We start from the raw sequence: 21,398 nt of genomic DNA, 5'->3' as shown, positions 1-21,398 counted from the left end.
CTATGCTTCTAAAACTTATAATCATAAAACATCTCCTGGCCTCAAATTTCTTAATTGAAAATTAACAAACTCCTCATTACATAATCTCAAAAGTCATATACCTATAATTTTATAACCATATTTTTAAATTCTATTTCATTGCTACATATAGACAGTATGTAATTTTGCAGAACTTTTTTACCTTTGAATAAGAAAAAACAGACATGTTTAGTATTATGGAGAACAGTTTTTCATTGGAAAAATCTATTCCAGATTTCTATGGGATTCTAGTAAAATAACAATTGCATTACTTATTAAGTGTTACCTTTCATTTTCTACCGAGGTTATATTCTAACACAATAATAAAAATGAAACAATGCAATATCGTTTATTATTGTAAACATCCAAATTTGTAGCGTTTATTTTGATAATAATTTATCTTGCAAGTGTCAGTAGCTGTATTATATATTGATGATTAAGTCAGATTACAATGCTTTCAAAAAGTAAAGCACTCTTTTGAGAAAGTAAGGTATTTTTATCTTATTGATTTGGTGGGGTGGGGGTGGAGGGAAGGCGGAGTTACTTTTGCTTCATCTTAACTTTTCAAATGTACGATAATACATCTGCTTTTGTTCTGTGTTTGATATCATGGTTTCTATACGGGGTATAAAATTTTAATTCTTTATCTTGAATTAATTACAATCCTATTTTTATCTTTACACTCAATAAATAAACTACACTAATAAAATTCCTTTGGGTTTTATTTTGGTTATTAAGGGGTGCCTGGGTGGCTCAGTCCATCACACATCCGACTTTGGCTCAGGTCATGATCTCTTGGTTCATGGATTCAAGCCCTATGGTGGGCTCTGTGCTGACAGCTCAGAGCCTGGACCCTGCTTCAAATTCTTAGTCTCCTTCTCTCTCTGCCCCTCCCCAGCTCTCTCGCAAAAATAAATAAAAACATTAAAAAACGCCCTAATATGTATGGGGTGTCTGATTTAGAGAATATAGCACATATCACTATTGACAGTAGATTCATTTCCATCAGTACTAAGAAATATAACCAATCATTGGCTAGGAATTTAATTACAGATCAACTGAACGTTAAAGAATGGTGTGTTATTTGTGGCATTTCTCCCATGCGGCTAGGTGTTGGGAGACCTTTGTTCTAGTCCCAAAACACAGGGGACAAGTGGTTTAACTTCTCTATTCATTTTTAAGAGATTCATTCATTTATCTAGGTGAAGAATTTGGACCAAAGGGAGAAGGAAAGACTGACGTATTCTCAATTCTATCCCCAAATTCAAAATATATTCAGAGATTATACAAGTACTAAACTACGTTAAGAGAATACATTGTTTAAAAGTGAATGGTGGCTCCATGCAACATTGAAATTTAACACCTTTTTTTCTAAATCCTCTAGTGTCAACTTATTTAGCATGATGGCTGCTAATTGGTCATTCCTTCCACTTTATCCTTGGAAGAAGAAAGATGGGGACACTACACTGACACCAGGTAGTATTCTTGCAGTGTCTCCTTTACCATCTTTCATGTAAGACTTACCAGGGGATACAAATTTCTGCAAAAATAATTTTGCATGATAAATATTTCTATAGAAATTAGAGGTATTTTGCAGGTAGGTCATGTTTCTGGATTATACACTATAAAGGCATAATAGAAAATTCAGCAACATATTAGTAAGTTGCTTATGAATCTTTGTAAAAAGGATTTTACTTCACAATAATTTAAAAGAAGAGAAATAATACTGGCCACCACTTGATGAAAAAGGCAGTGATGTAACTAAGTGTGTTCAAAAGCACTTCAAAACTCATTTATAGAGACTTATGTATTAAGCATATGCAAGATTCAAACTATTCTCAAATTTAAAGTGATGGATCTGGATTAAATTTAGTAAGAAACTATATATATATATATATATATATATATATATATATATATATTTTATTCCGTAAATCTACCATATTATCCCTTTTAAAATTACTAGGAATAAATATGGTTCAGACACTCCAATTTTCTAAATCCCTAAACTTTGATTTTTGCTACTCCGCTAACTTATGGCTAGCACTTTATCCTGCATATAAAGTGTATAAATATAAATTTATGTGTTGCCCAATTTTTAGTTGAAAGAAAATTTACAATTATATATTGTACCACTATGCTTAAATTCTACAACAAATTTCAAGTATTGGAACATAGCAAGAGTTTAACAAATGTTAGTTATTTTTATTATTGTTATTGCCAGTTATAATGCTAAGAACTAATCAGTTTCAGAGGCTAATACAATTGGGGCTGCAATATTCTAAAAAAATAAATAAATAACTATTCTGTGTTATGTCTTTTTCACCGTATGGACATGGTAGGTACATATGTTTATGTTAAATCATCTACTTTCCCTGGATTTCTAACTTAAATTGTTAGTTGTGTATCTCCCTACATCCTTTAACCAAAAGAGTAAATTTAATAAAAAATATATAGACACATCCCTAGATATATGATCATACTTGTTTTTATAAACACAGGTATACTGATTCAGCATATTTAAGGCATCCTTGTGACAGGCCCATTTCATTTTCACTTTTACAAAAAAAAAAAAAGATTCTTAAGCTATAAGTCTAAAAGTTTTAATGAGATCAACCTAGACCTTAGATATTTGAAATCTTATTTTTCAATCATTTCAGATTGAGAAAAAAAGTGTAATTTTTTTTTAAGTTGGAAAATTAAACAGAGTGACCAGAGTGGAAAAGACACATCGTACTTTATAAAAGCAATTTGCTAATTTTCACAGGTCTTCTGACTTAAATTAGTTTTGTTGCTTTTTACTTGATACACCTGATGGACTAAATAATTGGTTGAAGAAAATCACACAACTAATTATTGGATAAGGACTCTGAAATTTGATATGGGCTTTCTTCTCTCCCAGAAATGGAACAAATTCAGGAATCCAAAACACTGGTATAGATACCAGCAGACGCATCCGCATTGCCTGGTGTAACAGCTCTTACAGTTATGGTATGCTGTAAAATGTCAGCATTATAAAAGAAATGTGGAATTTTTTATATTCTCTTTAGGGATTCTTATAACTGGCATAATAAAAGTCACCATATGAGAAGACTCGCCAATGGTGAGTTCACAGACATTTTTAACACTTTTAAAACTGTCTCAACCTTGGTTTTCATCTTTTTTTTTGATAGTTTCAAATGAAATTTTTATTATCTTTAGTCCTACAATTAAATATTAAGATCCACTCCATTCATTTAACTAGCCCCCCTCCTTTTTTTGGATATATTCTTTGAATAGAAATGATTTTCTAGTTGCTTTGTTTGTAATTTCTGTTCTCTTTTCATAAATTCATTTTACTAAGGATAATATAACTAAAAGTATTAACATGAAAAAAATAACTTTTTTTTTTTTTTTTTTAGTGGGACGGTTAGGATAGCCCTGGTTTGCGAAGGGATGCCTTAGGAAATACAAAGATTAGGCAAAACTTCTCAAATAATATCAACAAAAACATATATATATATATATATATATATATATATATATATATATATATCTGCAGGTTTATAAAAAAACACTTTTTTATGCAAAATAATTTTGTGTCCCATATTTGTTTTACACTTAACAGCACAGATCACTTATGTATACTACAATGCCTTCCAATAAGAAACTAATTGGGAAAAAGCAACTGTTTGAATAATAATGACCACAGTTAATGAATATCTTCAGACTGAAGCAGTGGTATATATTCTTCCACCACAAATATCACTAGTGCAGTGAATAATTTCAAGTAAAAAATCCAGTATTTGAAACCGGTAACAATATTACTTTAATCGGTAACAATATTTCCTCATCTCTCTGATTTCAGATTATTATATTTTATCTAACTTCTGTACTGGAAGCCTTGGTATCGCTACCTGGAATCTGCCTAAAACAAGCAAAGATGGGCTTGAGGAGTTGTATTTGATGCAGAGTTATTCTGCTAAAGAAATGATGTTAAGGAAGCAAACAACTGGTCATCACCCATCTATGTTGTATATTATCTACATGCCTTTCCAGCTCTATCCTCTTCCTTGTTTTTTGTGCCAAAGATCGATCTGAATAGGCTACATCCTGCCACACAAATTGGGGCATCGTCTAGCAGTGCTGGCATTAACTAGAGCCTTATTACAAAAGCAAATTACCCAGCCTTACCCTTGACCTACTGAACTAGAATTTACGGTTTAATAAGATTCCCCGATGACTCTTACACGCGTTTAACTTTGTGACGCATTGGATTGCATCAACAGACGCTCTTATCTTCTGGAGTATTCCAGCAGGATGGAGGGACGGAGGAAAGTTAGATCAGGTTTATTCTGCAGGGTCTCTCACCATTAATTTGATTGGAGTTGACTAGGATCCTTAACTGAAGGTCACTAGTTTTTTGTTTAATACTAGTCTGATATATGTATCTCTCTGTCCAACATCTCCCTCCAGTCATCCCAGTGGGTCAGCAATGGTGAAGCCTAACCATGGCTATTCTGTATTAAAGCATTATCCCTTGTGGTTTCTTCACATCTACTCATTTAGAAATAATCCTTTTGTAAATAAACCTTCCTTGAATTATCCCACGTTCCACTGTTTCTCAGTGGATTCCGATGGATACACCACTGGTACACGGAAATCATGAGAGATTTCTCTCAACCATCGCGTACCATGTTTATAACCACTCTTACACTTCAAAAGGTAACATTTGAGTAAAAATATGAGTGGCTGTTGCTCATAACTCTACCATTAGTTGCTTACTTAATTTCTAGGGAATTTTTTAAAGACCTAGATCACACATCTACTCTCTTCTAGCAATTATCTGCTCAAGAAGCACAGAGAATTCACAAGGATAAGGTAGATAAAAAGATAAGTGTGTTGGCTGTACTGAAGTTAGAGAGTAACTGAATTAAGGGTAAACTGGCAAGCAAAAATATATGAGGTAAATAGAAACACAAGATGAACTGAATGCTACACATTGCTTTGGCATAATTTATATATGAGATCAGTATGAATAGTGTTAAATAGAGCTGTATATATTAGCTGTTCCCATAATTCTCTATCAATATTCCATTGAACCATATATATTTATTTCTAAGGAAATAACCTAAGAAATTTAAAACTCTGTGCTAATTATTTGCTTAATTTGTTCACCTATTTTTACCTTATAAATTTTTTATCGTATTAGAGCATATTTTCTTCCTATACAGGCTCCAGAAGTGGGCAGTGTCATTTATTGCTTGTATATCTAAAGCACAGACACTATGCCTACTGTTTTTTAAACCCCAAAATACCCACTCAAAATGGGATTCTTTTCCTCCTTTCCACAGGTGTTAAAAATGGAGAAGCACTAAGCAGATTGCCCAAGGTCATACATGTTAGTTCAAAACGTTCATTCATTTGACTCTGATACATTAGTCCTAGCATCTATACCACCACTCACTATGAATAACACCATTCCATATATTAAATCAGAACTCTCAAGTGTATATCCCAGAAAACCACAATAGATGGGGAGAGTGCATCCTATCCTCATTTATTTTTTAATGCAAAGCATATAATAAAATACTTAAGTGGTTAAGAATATCTTACTTTAAGTATGTTTTACTTTAATATAAAGTAGAACTGGATTCATTAAGTTAAAATTGAATAAAGATATTGATTATTTACTGAGAGTGCCAAGTTTAATTCTATGGCTTGAAGGCTCTTAATACTTTATTTTAAAGATGTGAAAAGATGAATAAAAAAGGTGTAGCACAAGCCAACTGCTATATGAGATTCAAATCATCATGTCATCTTTTTAGTAAAAACCATCTTTGGCTGAATTCCTTTCTAATGGAAAGTTCAGGAGAGTTGATAAACTTTTTTTTTCTTAATGCATGCCTTATAAATGAAGAATTTCTAACCTCTCTGAGATCTAGATAAAAATCAATCTAGAAATTTGTCACTTTAATACCATTTGGATTGAAAAAGAAATGCCATCTGAAGAATATTTTAAACAAAGAAAAATCAAGCATCAACACTGAAAAGCAATAGTCCATGATTTAGAATACAAATGATGTAATTGTGAAGAGAAAAATATTCTATGCAATGCACCCCAAACCTAATACCATGCTGTTCTGCCATATATGAAGGTTCTGCTCTTCCTAAAAGTGTAAAACTTAATTGTGTGATTTCACTCTGTGCACAGCAGGGCCGCCATATGCTCTAGAAAACTACATGCAAGGGAAGCAGCTTGTTGCAAAAGTGGGTGAAAATGCCCTGAAATAATTCTGAACAAGATAAAAATGTCTCTAACATAGGACCATTTCTTCATACTCCAAAAGACAGAGGAGTTCACTTTGGCACCAACTTTGAGCCCAAATAGAAAGTCTAGCCCCTTCAAAATATTGTAATGAGGGAGAAGATTTAAAAGTCACAAACATCTTGGGGTGACTGGGTGGCTCAGTTGGTTGAGTGTCTGACTTTGGCTCAGGTCATGATCTCCCAGTTTGTGGGTTCAAGTCCCATGTCAGGCACTGTGCTGACAGCTCAGAGCCTGGAGCCTGCTTAGGATTCTGTGTCTCCCTCGCTCTCTGCCCCTCCCCCACTCACCCTCTGTCTCTCTCTCTCTCTTTCTCAAGAATAAACATTAATATTTTTTTTTTAAGTCACAACCGTCAAATTTACTGTGACCATCATTCACAGGTAAAATAATGAACTCTTGTAACCATTTGGGGAAATCAGTTACACACAAACCATTTTCATCTTCAGTCTTTAAAGTCAAGCTTTCCTTTTTAACCAGTGTAGGCCATATCATCTACCTTCGTTTGCCCATTCTATAAAAGTGAGAAATAGTATGTTCTAAATAATAATCTACCAAGATACGTGATTAACGATTACTGGTGAGCATAACAATGGGGTTGAAATCTGAAAAAAAATAGCATTTCTGAAGACCATTGTTTTGAGGTGATAGTTCCAATTAACATGGAAAGAAAAATGCCTCCTAAGATATGCTCAAAGGAATATAAAAACACAGGGTCATCAGAAAATCTTACAATCTCTGCAAAGGAATAACTCAAAATCATGGCTTGAGGAGTAGCATTGGATAAAAATGTTAAAATGGTTACTTGCAAATTTGTCATTTGTGGAAAACAAAAATTTTCATTGTTTCATATTGTCATAAAGGTCCTCAGGCATTCAGGGTATTTTTATATAACACCTTTTTAAAATACATAAACCTGTTATCAAGTAAATTCTAACATTTTGTTTTTTCTCTTCTTTCTAAGAGCAACTTAAAATATAAAATAATTAGAAATATAAAACTATATTTACTGGTATGAATGACATAGTTTTGACACTTTTACAAATGTAATGAAATGTGGTGATGGAATAGAAAATGAGGATGATATTCAATAAATAGTTATGTATTTAAATAATAGATTGGTACATTTCTAGACATGGATTTTTAAGTTGCTACCAACATCAATACTGAAAAAAACTTTCCACAAAATAATATAATTAGGAAAAATTCAAGAGAACAATGAAAAAAATGACAAGCTATTGATAAAGCATGCAATAGTCAATATTTATATGTAGTACACTAACCTAAATGTTAGTAATTCCCTATATGTTAAACATGTACACCTACTTGACCATTATCAAAGTACTTCCATAAAAAAAAACAATAATGAATATAATACATGAAAGCGTCTTACAAGGATCATATGTAACCAGATAATTTTTAAAAAGTTATAAACTCTCTATTCTGTTATTATTTACGTTAAACATTCATGGAAATCAATACATCACTTAGTTTCATGAAGGACCTGGGAATTCAAGAGAAGAAATGCAATTTTGCCATTTATTAAAACAGAAGAATGCTTAATTATTCAGTATTCACTCATGACAATTTTTGATTTGGTAATCAAATTTAATAATCCTTCTTTTCACTGTTTGGCTTCCATCTATCAGTTAGTCTTTCAGAGATGAAAAATGGTAAGTAAAGGGAAACTAAACTTTATGGTTTTTCTGTTATTAATAACGCATTTTAAAATATCTTGTCAAGGTATAAAATTTAGGACAAAAATTAAAAGTAATAAATGAGTTAAACTTTGACATGGAAATGCTTTCATCATTTATCCATACGTTTATTGATCTTTCCAGTGAAATCATAACTAATATGACCGGCTCAGTCATTGTAAGAATTGACAGAGTTAATGATTGTCATCAAGTTGATCCAGAAAACCCATCTGCCCTAAAATATTCTCTCCACTCATGAATTTCCCCCCATTAAAGGCATTCTTACAGCCTTAAAATTGGGCTTTTCCTATATCATCTGAGATAGCTTATCAATGTTGGAAACATGTCAAGTGGAGAAGATATCTTGAAGAGTGGACAGAGAGTAGGTACTGATTGGTATGTGTTGCTCTCTCCATCTTAATCATCCTCATGTAAATCCTTGCTATTCAGCGCATCAACATAACCTGTAGTCCCGTTAGAAGTGCAGAATCTCAGATCCCACCCAATCCCACCAAATCACAATCTGCACTTGAACAAGACTGCCAGGTGATTTGTATCCACAGGGAAGTTTGAGATCCATAGTCTACAACTTAGTCTCCCTGTCTCTATCAACTGTTATTTGCAACTTTGCATATATTACTAATCTATCTGCCTGCTCCTGTTTAATTTTTTTTAATTTCTTATTGAAATAACATCTGAAAGAAACATACATTAGACAATATCACTGCTAAAGACCCTGCTAAAGACCACCAACGGCTCCTGTCTCATTTCTATTAATATAAAATTCTCTATCTGGGCCCCTGAGCCTACATGATCTGTGGTTTCCACCAATTTCCCACCTCATTTCCATCCCTCTCCTCCTTGTCCACTGAACAGCAGCACACTGGGCTTTCCTTTTCTCAAGTAAAATTCAAACTCCTTCTGGCTATTTTCTTTATCTGATATGCTCTCTACTCCATCTTAGCATAGCTGCCTTCTTCCATGTTTAGGTCTCAGTTTAAATTTTACCTCCTCAAAGAGGCCTTCCTGTCCTTCCAAAAAAAGGTAGTCACCCATATATCACACAGTCTGTTTTAATATTCAGCACAGTCCTTACTACCATCAGGTTTTTGTTTATTTGCTTGTTCTCTTTTTCTTCTCACTTGAATATAAACTCAATGAAGCACGGTCTACTCAGTTTTGTTCAATGTTGTTTGCTCAAGAACTGGAAGAAAGTCTGATGTGTAAGTAACCTAGTAAACATTTGTTGAAGAAAGAAACACATAAGGAAAGGAAGGGAAGGGAAGGGAAGGGAAGGGAAGGGAAGGGAAGGGAAGGGAAGGGAAGGGAAGGGAAGGGAAGGGGGAAGATTGGCAGGGGAAGGGAGGAAGGTTGGTTGGTTTGTTGTTAAAGAAAAGAAGTGAGAAAAGAAATAGATTGATTGGAAGAAAGAAAGGAAAGGAAAAATAAAGACAGAAAGAAAATACAAAAAGGAAGGGAGGAGAGGAGAGGAGAGGAGAGGAGAGGAGAGGAGAGGAGAGAAAAAGAAAACAAAAAGAAAAAAGAAAATGAGATACTGAAGAAAGTAACCCTGTCATCTTAAACACAGACTAAAAAGCTAGAATTAGATCCTCAAGTGGAGAGGTTTTAGAATTCAAGGCATATAGGTAGGCATTGAGCTCTGGGAGAAATGTACATGTGGCCGATCCCTTACCTATTGAAATAAGGGGAGAGCCAATCTCCAAATTCCTTGTTATGAGTGCTTGCTACATCTATGCTTATTTTAACATTGGCTATACAGTCAGATAATGAGAAGGATAAGTCCATTTCAACTCAAACATCAAGAGGAAATAGAAGATGATGATAAATACATTTAAATAATATATATCTGGATAGTTATAGACAGGATTAGAAGGGACAGTAAGAATCATATTATCAATATACTCTTTGATGCTTAAATGTTTACTAAGTACCTAATTTGTCCATCAAGTATTCTTGAATATAGGGGCGCCTGGGTGGCTCAGTTGGTTGTGCGACCGACTTCAGCTCAGGTCATGATCTCACAGTTCGTGAGTTCGAGCCCCGCGTCGGGCTCTGTCCTGACAGCTCAGAGCCTGGAGCCTACTTCAGATTCTGTGTCTCCCCTCTCTCTACCCCTCCCCTGCTCATGCTCTGTGTCTGTCTGTCTCTAAATAATAAATAAATATTTAAAAAATTTAAAAAGTATTCCTGAATATTTTATTAGTGATTTGGTATTTACTGCTTCCTGAAGCACACAATCTATATTTGAACAAAACTCAATGTTGGAAGTCTTCTTTATAATAAACTATTGTGGATCTCCCTACGGTTCCATACACCAAGTTCTACAATCTATGAACAAATTTGATCTCTCTTACATATAACAACACATCACACTTTGGAAGACAGCTATAACTCAAACACACTCACCTATCATCCTCATCCTGTAGCAATTCTCTGAGACAGGACAGAGAATTTTTCTCTGCAGTTTTATCCCTACAACTTTTCCTTTAAAATAAACACCATATTATACTTCTTTTGAATTTATCACATGCTTAACAAAGAGATAATATGTTCAATAAAACCCTATTATTTGACGGACATGTATCAGTATCCATAAAGATCTAAGAACCCATCTATAAATTAATGTCTTCAATGGCTATTGTTTATGAAGATTACAATTGTTTTATATTTGCAAATCTATACTAAGACTATTAATAGAAAATCTGAAAACAGTATTAGTTGCTTGCAAGCTGTTGAAAATACTCAAAATTCTATGTGTGGCCAAATACCTATTAATGGAAGGCACATAGTAGGCACTCAAGAACTACTACTTTAATACAATAAAGTTTTTGTCATAGTACAGTTTGGGTTTTTTTTTTTGAACAATGTTGTTACATATCACAAAATTTGATATCTGAAATAAACTAGAAATTTCAGTTTTTCTTATAGTCTGTTTTCCCTTTTTTGTTAAGCAATGTAAGTCTGAGATAAGCTACCTTGAAAAAAGTAATAATGCTTTTGTTTAGATTAAAACTGCTGACCTAAAATTAAGTTTTATTCTGAATTAATCATTCTTACCTTAAAGGTGAAAATAATTTAAAAAAAAAAAGTGTTCAGGTCAAAAACTTATGATTAAAACAGGCTTTCTTTTAGGCGGCTGTTATGAAGGGGAGGGGGAGTCTACATCATACTCAATTTTAGTTAAGCATAATTTCATATTACTTTATAAACCAAACTAGAGCTCTGTTTGATCCTATTGACATGATTAAACATACGATCAAACATACTTTGGAAGAACTGGCTACACTATGTCGACATAAACAGCAGCAATGGCTATAAAATGCTCATAACACATTTGACTCAACAACATGTTATAATCATCTAAGTTAATATTCCACTAGGAAGAACAATAAAAGAGAGCCTATAATTATATACAGATATATGGTAACTCTTCCAGAAGAAAATATCTACATTTTATACTTGAAAACAACAACTACCAAGGCTGATCATTAACAGCTGGCAAAACTTGCCTATGCATTTTAAAAAACAAAGGAATACTCTCCAATATCAATATAAAAGAAAAAATATTAAATTAAACCATGTGAAACAAAACACATTTTAATGACTATTTTTAAATGGTGTGACTATAAATTTCTTGAGGAAGAAAAACCAATTGTGCTTATCATCTATATTACTTTAACCTTAATATCATCTCATACAAAGCTGTGCATACATTAGGCCCTTATAAATGTTAAATAAATGAAAGAATGAATGAATACTACTCTAGCAACATGAACTAGCTTTTCATACATCCTCTTGCAGACCACAATTTTCTCTACAAAATATTGATGTTGTATTATATGAATCCAAAATATCCCAGATAATTCTAGAATATATAATTCTAGAAGTACAGGATACTCTCCTTGCTACTGTTTTAATTATATTATCACATAGGTCCTGCTATTTTAAGTCAATTTTGAGTTGAAATCTCTTAGGGCTATATAATTTAACTACAGGGTTTAAGGATTATTGTAAAAGGTGCTTTAAGTAAATATTAATAAATAATTTCAAAAGAGCTTATACTTAAGGCAAAAATATTCTGGTGAAATTTAAAATATCACTAGATATTATTAGATTATCGACTTTTAAACATCTAGACATTTTTAAACTAAAATTATCAATTGTTTTTAGATTATTACTATGAATGTAAACCCCCATCAAGTATAGTTGAATACTTCCTTTATTTTGGTATAGATTCATGATATTTCTACTTAGCACAAGTATCTATGAAAAGCATTTCAATGCATCTTTGTGATATAAACACAATTGATTAGTTTGAAACTTTTATTCCTATTTCAAGAACTAGTTCAAATATCCCCTGTGCAGGCTTCCTTGACTTTCTACATTCAGAGGTAGTTATTTTCACTCCTTCATAGAATATCAAAAATATTGTTCTGATAGTGTTTCTCACCAAAATTTGTACAAATTACAAACCCGTAATTATTATTTTTTAAGTTATATAGACTACCTGATGGTATAGTCTGCATCCTTCATTGTTATACCCTTACTATCCAGTCCAATGTCATGCACATAGCAAGAGTTAAAACATAGTTGGTGAATAATAATAAAAATAACAGCAATTTGTATGTGTTGAACATACCTCAGCAACTGTGCTAAATTTTTTCACAAAGCTACCTATGATGCAGGTATTCTCCATTACTAAGAAGTTGAGCTTGGAGAGTTGAGGTTATTACTCAAGGCAAGATACGATAGCTAACAAGGGGCAAGTGTCCACTCATTCTCATTGTCTGACCTCAGAACTAACTAGCGATGGTGGGCAGTTTGGCTTTACCTCTTCACTAGAGAAAATACCTTAGTTTATTTTAGCATTTCCATCCAATACCATGTTTAATCTTCACAAAAACCCTAATGTAATACTATCATACTCTTTTACAAATATATGGAAATTGAGCTCAGATAGTTCATGTGACCTGCACAGGGTCTCACACGTAGTAGGTGGCAAAAGTGGACTAAAATCCAGTCAGTTAAAACTCAATTCTCCTTCTCAGAACTATTGGATGCTAATACTACAGGAAACTGTAGTATTCATAACAGTTTCAAGATGATCTAAACCAACATTGTTTATTAGTATTCTGTTTTTTACTTTTTATTTCAGTGTCACTAGACTCTTTTTAAACAGAGAAAATTGGAAAGTATTTTCTTTTACTGAGAACAAGTAGAAAGTTAAAAAAAATTAAGAACATAATTGAAATTAAATTACTGATATTTTAACTATAGTGTAATAGGAAAACTAATTGGAATAGTACTCTATCGAGAATTGAAAATATCTTTGATAAACTTTCTAAGTTTGTATCTAATTATTCATTAATTGTTCATGTTACTTATAATAAAGTAACTAGCTATGCTGATTTATCATAAGTTAATACATAGATTTTGAGGCCACACACAAATGTACTAAATACCAAATACTATGTGCAATTTCAATGTCCATGCCTTCTTTGCATTTATAGTGATATTGATGCAAACAGTACATATTTTAATTGCCTCAGATTATTGAAAATAGATAACTTAGGAGCTACTAATCATCAAAAGATATCATAAAGGGGCACCTGGGTTGCTCAGTTGACTAAGCATCTGGCTCTTGATTTCAGGTCAGGTCATGATCTCACGGTCAGTGGGATTGAGCCCTGCATTGAGCTCTGCACTGACAGTGTTTAGCTGGCTTGGGATTCATTCTCTCTCTCTCTCTCTCTCTCTCTCTCTCTCTCTCTCTCTTTCTCTACCCTCACCTCCTCCACTGCTCTCTCTCTCTCTCAAAATAAGTACATAAAAATTTTTAAGACATAAAATGAAAATGTAATTGTGAATAAAGAAAAATTATGAAAAATATTAAATTATCATATAGCATAAACTAGTATGGACTGTATAACTCAAAGAAACCTATGCTATCACAAGCTATCATATATAGGATTTAAATGGTAATAACTTTCAGCAAAATAATATCCATGGTATAACATTAACATTTATTCATGTGATATTTGTTGACTTTATAGCTTTCTTGTATTTAACTGTAAAATCCCTTTGTCTTTATAATTGGATAAGGTCTATAAACAAGGCATTTATACCTAGTTTCATGTTGTGAAATTTGAAGTGGTATAAAAGCAATTTATTGTTTGAAATCATGAGAATATCATTGCCTTTTAGGAATTAAAAACACTAGTATTTTTAGAACTATGACAAAATGAAGTAGTTATCTTTATTTTAATACTAAAATGTATAGATATATGAATATATTGTAAAACATAGTTTTAAGTTTTCTAAAAAATTTAGGCAAATGCTTTAGCTGGTCAGATTTTAAATAGTCATTAATTTAGCAAATAGTATTTAAATTCATCTATGGTTCAGAAGCTGCTCTAGGCACTGGGAATTTAGCATGAACCAGACCCACTCACTCCTTACTTCACAGAGGTAAATTTTACAGGACAAGTCATAGGGCTGGTGATTACAAATACAAGAAAAGTACAGAGTACAATGCTGAGTTATAACAGAAAAAAAATCCTAACTTTCCTGGAGGTGACAATTTAAGTTAAAATTTCTAAAGGGAATTAGAATGATCTGGTTGCAAGAATGAAAGGAATGGTTCATCAAAGTGGCTTCAAGTAGAAAAGAACATGGTGTGTTTGACACTAACAGAATTTCTGTTTGGCTAAAAAAAAAAAAAAAAAAATAGAGTAACTGTGAGAGTCACACAGGATGGATATGGAGATAGAGACAAAAGCCAGACCATGAAATTTTCTGTAGGACACCACCAAAACTTTGTTTTATTACTAAGGTTGTTGAGGAGCTTTTAAAAGGTAATTCTGACTACACTGCAGAGAATGGAATAGAAGAATGAAACCTAACTTGTTTTCTCTAACATATCTAGGAAAATTAAGGATTTAGTTTGCACTATGTTTACAGACTCATTTAAAATGTCAACGAAATGACTCACTGTCTGCATAAACCCCATAACTACTTGAATCGCTATGAGCTTTACAAAACTTTCCTTCTACTACCTCATGGGTTTCTCTGTATCTTCCACTCTATGCCAGTCTCTTGAAGGAAAGGGTCATAGCTTATTTATCATTCCTTCCTAGAACAGAGCATGGTACTCAGTAGGTGTTCCAGGCATGTCTGGTGAGGCAGAATTATTTTTAATGAAAGAATAATGCTCTGGGGCACCTGGGAGGCACAGTTGGTTGAACGTCTGACTCTTGATTTCAGCTCAGGTCATTATCTCATGGTTATGAGACTGAGCCCTGCTGGCTCTGTGCTGAGGGTGGAGCCTGCTTAAGATTCTCTCTCTCTTCCTCTGCCCCTCTCCTCCTTGTTAGTATTCTATCTATCTATCTATCTATCTATCTATCTATCTATCTATCTATCTATCTATTTAAAAAGAATACTGCTTTGATGTTAGCCAATTCCAATCTGGAAATTTGGCCCTGCTAAGAGTTAGGTTTTTGAAGTCTATTTTACGTCTATAAAGTAGCTAAATATTGAGGGTTTTCAAAAATATCGATAGGCATAGGGTGATAGTTCTCTTTTATTTCTAATATTTACATTTTTTAACCCAAAATGTTAAAAAGCTCGAGTCTCAAATATAACTAGCTATCTGAAAGTGCTAAAACACTAGATTATTGAGGAAGAGTCAGAAGAACTAATTCTAATTAACATAGAGATTTGATAAACATATAATAATTTAAGTGACTGAAATAAATGATAAGTGTAACACTCAGAATGTTTTCCATACACATGATTTAAACCAAAATAACTGACGAATATTTAATTCCAAAGTAGATGGCACTACTCAATGGCTACTACCTACAGAAACACTATTTCAGAAAGAATATGGGGAAGGATGAAACATGTATTAGCTCTAAAATAATTATTGTCTAAAAGAGAATTTGAGCACTGATTTGGAATTTACCAAGGAAGTAATATGCTTAATTAAAATGTACTTGAATGTAGCTCAGAAGTTTAGATTTTCAAATCACGTTATTGAATTTAATAACTGACTACTCTTTATTCTCATTTCAATCTGAATTATTTTTCCCAGTTCTCTAAAATACTAATTTGTAACCTGAGCTTCTCGCATCACTTGATGGCAACTTTGGCTAAAGTAGTGTTTGCTTATTAGTTGATTTATATAACAAACTTATGCTTGAGAATTACCCATCTTTCATTCAATAGGTGGTAAAATGATCAGAGTAGTTTGTCAATTCTAGCTCGTTAAATTTTCCACAGAGAGTGAAAAAACTAAATGGAAGGGTTTTTACCTTAATATTTTAATAATATTTACACTTTTTTTTTCCTGCTAAGAAAAAGTATCTATTTGGTAAAACAAATTATCAATTTTTTCATGACTCTAACATTCTTCACTGGGGAAATACTCATGGTAAGGAAGTGAATCGAGAAGCAAGGTGATAGTGATTTAATACTTTATAGGAGACTACTACGTGTTAAGAATTCAGTTTATGATGCTTATTAAGGAGAGTAAAAGTACATTCAGTATGAATTTTGATGGGAATGAGCTTTTGAAATATTTCTATATGATTTTCAATCAGCTATATAAGATGTCTTGATTTTTGTTCTTAGTGTATATTAAGCACAGAATGCTTTCCATTACTTATATCATGTTCTGTATAAACCATGCCTACCCACACTACATCAACCATAACCAGTTTGGAGAATATATGATGATGAGTTGGAAATAGAGTTGGAGTAGGTATTTTGTACTTGAAACATGTTCAATTAATTAATATTTCCACTGATGCATATATTGACATAAATGAAATCCCTTTACTTTTTGACACTACATTGATTTTTTTTCCACAAACTGCTCGGTGAAACTTGCTACCAAGAAACAAAAAATATGCTTGCTATGCTTCATAGTTTTGTAAAAGGTAGGCTTATATTAATCAACTAGAAAATTACCAATATATGATTTGGCTTTGTGGCAATGTTTTTCTACAAAAGATTAGAAAGCAAAAGGATATTTAAATATAGAGCCATAATCTCAATGAATAGCTGTTACCTTTTCAAAATGAGAAACCTCAATACAATCATATAGATCAGGCTATAGTTACTTTATCAATAAAAGAGCCAGCTATATAAAATAATCACCAGACAGAATGTTTCCATTTTGCCCAAATTATCTATTGTCTTAATTGTTAATTAGCATCTGTGTAACATTAAGATTTCATGCAAATGCTGAAAATTACGACATAGGACAAATCATCAATGTGTAAATATGTACACTTATTGATAGAAACTGGCTACTTTATTTTCAAGTAATCTCAACATCATACCTGGCACATAATATGCAATAGATATTTAGTACTTGTTTTTATTATCCTTTTTATGCATTCTTTCCTTTCTACATTTACCCCCACCCCCGCCCAGTATTTGCATTTCCCTCTGATTTGTATTTTTTAATTTCTGTGTTTTCAAATTATTCAGGGTTTGGCTATAACAATCTATATTTTGCAGCTAAGCTTTTTCCTTTGGCTTCCTACATCTTGGCTCTCTTTCAGCTCATTCTCCAATTCGAATCGTTACCAAAATATAGCTTTGGCTGTAACTAAACGGGCACAAGTAAAATAACATCCAATACCTCTATGAGTAACAACTGCAAGCTCTTTAGTTCTTTCTATCTGTTCAGCATTTCGTGGTCTTCTCCTTGTACTTTGTGTATCTGCTTGATGAGGAGAGAGCCCGTCCTTGGATGTGTTGGGGTCCAGACCTGAATTTCTGAGACTCGAAACTTGCACTCGCTGTTCCTCAGAAAGTCTATGGATGGTGACAGCTGTAACACTGGATACAGTAACATCTGCAGGTGTGCTAGCAACAGCAATAGCACCAGTGGTAGTCCTGTTATGCTCCTCTAACTCACCAGTGGAGGTAGTGTGGGTCAATGTAGAAGAACCTGTGGGACACAGTAGCACTAGATGCTAACTTTTTCTTTTAAATTGTGTTTATTTTTTTCTGATAAGTTTAATAAATTATATTCCCTTCTATTACCTTAAGGATAACCAACACGAAGAGGCAAAACACAAACACGCCCCTAAAATGTGAAGTAACCAGATCCAATGATTGCTTCGTATCAATCAACCTCTGAATAGGTATCACACACAAATATACCACATTTTCACTGTGACACATTAGGGGAGAAAAGGTGAAATAGTAAACCCTTCATGGAGTCCTGAACCAATCTTTGTTCTTTATCTACAGATGAATATTAGCAACAAATGCCTGGCAAGTGACAAATTTTGACAGAATGGGTAACCGTGTAACCACACTTTTCTCAAAAGTATGCTTTGAAGAGTCTGTGCCATATCTGTTCATAATTTCTGGGAAAAACATCAAAAATTTCTATTTTAAGATAAGCAAGTGAAGGAGAATTTAAAATCAAAGCCAAAATTAAAACAAAATGATTAAAAAAATAAAACCCTGAATAACTATTCTATGCAGATGTCTATCTTAACCTCACTTGCCAGAAAGCAGCCAACATGATAAAATATTCAACGCCGTGAGCTATATATGCATTAGGCTCCGGTGGGTTGTTTTTGGAAGTTGGGTAATATACTTCACTATTTTAAAGTAAAATTTGAGATTAACCAATTCTCAGTTAATTAAAATTAATCACTATATTTAGAAATGATTGAGAATTAACTAATAGCATGGAACTTTTACGCATACGAAAGTAGCTTTAATAAATGGTTAAGAATTCCCAAATATCTCATAAGTGTTTCACAGTATATATTTCTCTACATTCTTAACTTATTAAGGTTTCACTGTAATTTAAAAATAGATTTTTAAAGGAGCTGAATTAGGGTTTTCTTTTTCTCTCGCTTAAACCTTTTTAAAAGATTGTCTGTGGTAGTACATAATTCTTACATAATGAAAGAAAGTAGTTTGTCTTTCTTATAATAGAAGTATGAAACTGAAGATATATTTAAAAGGCTCTTGACATCTAAAATGCTTAACAAGAAAAAAAATACTGAATGTTGGAAGTACAGCTACTAATTAGGAATAATCGTCAGGTCCTGGTTAGAAAACTTCTGAGTATTTTTTAAAGCCAATGAGTGGTATATTTTCATATCCTTGCCTTCTCAATAAACTGCATCTCAAACTTCTGTCCACAGTGTATAATTAGATATTGTAGACAAAAATACATAGGAATAGTTGAACCATTCTGCAAGAGGAAAATAGCTTTATCCCATAATGTCATTTGAGTATGCTCTGCCTTCTTTTTCTTTTTCTTTTTTCCCTCTTGTGTTATAGGCAGGTGAGTGGTAAGATTAATAATTCTGATTTCTGCTTTCAGCCAAAAAAGGACGTCAAACACAGGGGTCCTCTCATTCATAAGCAGCAAAGGGAAACATGTCTGCTACAGGTTCTGCCAGCCTACATTGTCATTATTTAATTTGGTTTGGAAACTCAAATGATGGTTGTATTTTCAGGGAGCCAAGGGTAAATGCAGTATGGCAATTATCAGGTAATTTTAAAGGCCTTTACTATATTCTAAAGCATCAGTCAGAAAGAAGCTGCTACTGAATATTTATCCAAGTTATATTGTGAAGATTACAATCTCCCTAAATTCATGTTGGTTATGCAAATTGACCAGTAACATCTACTAAGCTAATATTTAGTAAGATTTTTCTTTAATCACACGATTAAGCAATAACTACGTTTGCAATACTAACATTTAGTAATTAACCTCATGATAAATCAGACATTTGAAGGGCCCATGTGCTTACTATAAAAACAATGACCTGATCATATTATTCACCTAGGGAGTTTAACTGTATCTTCTACTTTAGAAAGGAAGTAGAAAATCAGGGTGGATAAAAAACTAACACTTTAAAACTTTTCATAACTGTATCATAATTTCCCAGCTTTCAGTTTTAGTTTGAAGAGGAAACTATTTAATTGTAAATATTTGCTGCAAAATGCAATCTAAAAGCATGAAAAATATTAGAATGTGTATGTACTGTATCTCAAATCTCAATGTTCTAACCTTATTCCAAGGAGTAAACTGAGGAGCTATTATATTCTATCATTGAAGTTATTACAATTGATCCCAAATAATCTCATGTTTTCGGGTCAATAACTCTGGGATAATTCTTAACAATGTATCTAAGTTGCTTCTATAACTAATCCTCAAGACTTATAGACCAGTTCCTGACACTGATTTTCTTGAAGACACCAGAGGATAAATACAGTTCCTGACAAAATTTGAGTTAGAACTGATCTTTGTTAGCCTTTAGACCCAGGATTTGCTAACATCCAGTCTTAAAAATCTTCAGTAATAGAACTCCACTTCTGGCTAATGGTGGTAGCGATTCAGTACTATCCTCTTAACCTGAATGCAGAACTTGGTGGAATATTAGAAAAAAGCATTGAAAACCAATTTATTTAACAACCATAGTCCAACAAGATATATACTTCAACCAGATATTTTACTAACTAGTACCTATGTTTTATGTATATTTTGTGTTCATATTCTTTCTTCCTCATACTAGAATGCAAGCTCCCTAAAGATTGAGATTTTTGTATATTCTATTCATTGCTGAATTACCTAATATCTAAAACAGTGCCTTGCACACAGTAGATGCTCAAGAAATTTTCATCAAAAGAAAGAATAAATGAATGAATCCATTTAATAATAATTCTAAAATATTAACAATAAAGATAATAAATTTCACAAATGAAATATGATGATAATTGTTACCATGACAAAGTCATATCTCAAACAGTATAATGAATGAAGAGAAATTCTAAAGGGAGGAAGAATAATAATTTTGTTTTTAACTTTCAAAGACATCATTTTGAAAAAGTGTGGAATCTGATTTATTTGCATGAGTTACTTGAAGATTTGTGTCATAATTCCCAAACCTTAAAAGATACAATGTTCACATGAAATGGATTTACTTAGAATGTTCAAATTTCTGTAGAGTGAAGAATAGTTATATGTCAAAATAGCAGGAGACAGAAGTGCATCTAAATGTAGTTAAATATGATATATAAAATGGAATAACCTCCATAAAGAAATAACATCGGTTTCCTCTATAAGGCAATAAAATCATCCATCACCATACAGTTATATATTATATAATCATTTTATCTAAAATGTAGACCAATTTAGAATACTGGTTTTAGTACCACTTTAAATTGGCAGTGTGTGAAACACAGATTTTTAAATTGTCAAAATGCACCATTTACCATTTAACAGTTTAAAAACACTCAACATTTTTGCATACATAACTGTTTTATGAGGTAATTGCCAATGTTAGAAAAAGCCTTGGGATTCTGTA

General features: G+C 32.6%; 1 protein-coding gene across 6 annotated transcripts in view; it reads right to left on the bottom strand.

The window, feature by feature from the left end:
- Nucleotides 1–21,398, bottom strand: part of CSMD3 (CUB and Sushi multiple domains 3) — a 1,242,277-nt gene that overhangs the window by 724,828 nt on the left and 496,051 nt on the right. For 3 of the 6 annotated variants that reach the window (XM_027064013.2, XM_027064014.2, XM_027064015.2), the window contains exon 7: nt 17,696–18,007. The exons of the other annotated variants lie outside the window; for them this stretch is intronic. In XM_027064013.2, coding sequence (XP_026919814.1) covers nt 17,696–18,007 — 312 coding nt within the window. The remainder of the gene's footprint in view (nt 1–17,695; nt 18,008–21,398) is intronic. 6 annotated transcript variants of the gene reach the window in all.

Source organism: Acinonyx jubatus, chromosome F2 (genome assembly GCF_027475565.1).
Source record: "Acinonyx jubatus isolate Ajub_Pintada_27869175 chromosome F2, VMU_Ajub_asm_v1.0, whole genome shotgun sequence".
Lineage (NCBI taxonomy): Eukaryota > Metazoa > Chordata > Mammalia > Carnivora > Felidae > Acinonyx > Acinonyx jubatus.
Note: the sequence above shows the minus strand (reverse complement) of the source record. Positions and strands in the feature narration are given on the sequence as shown.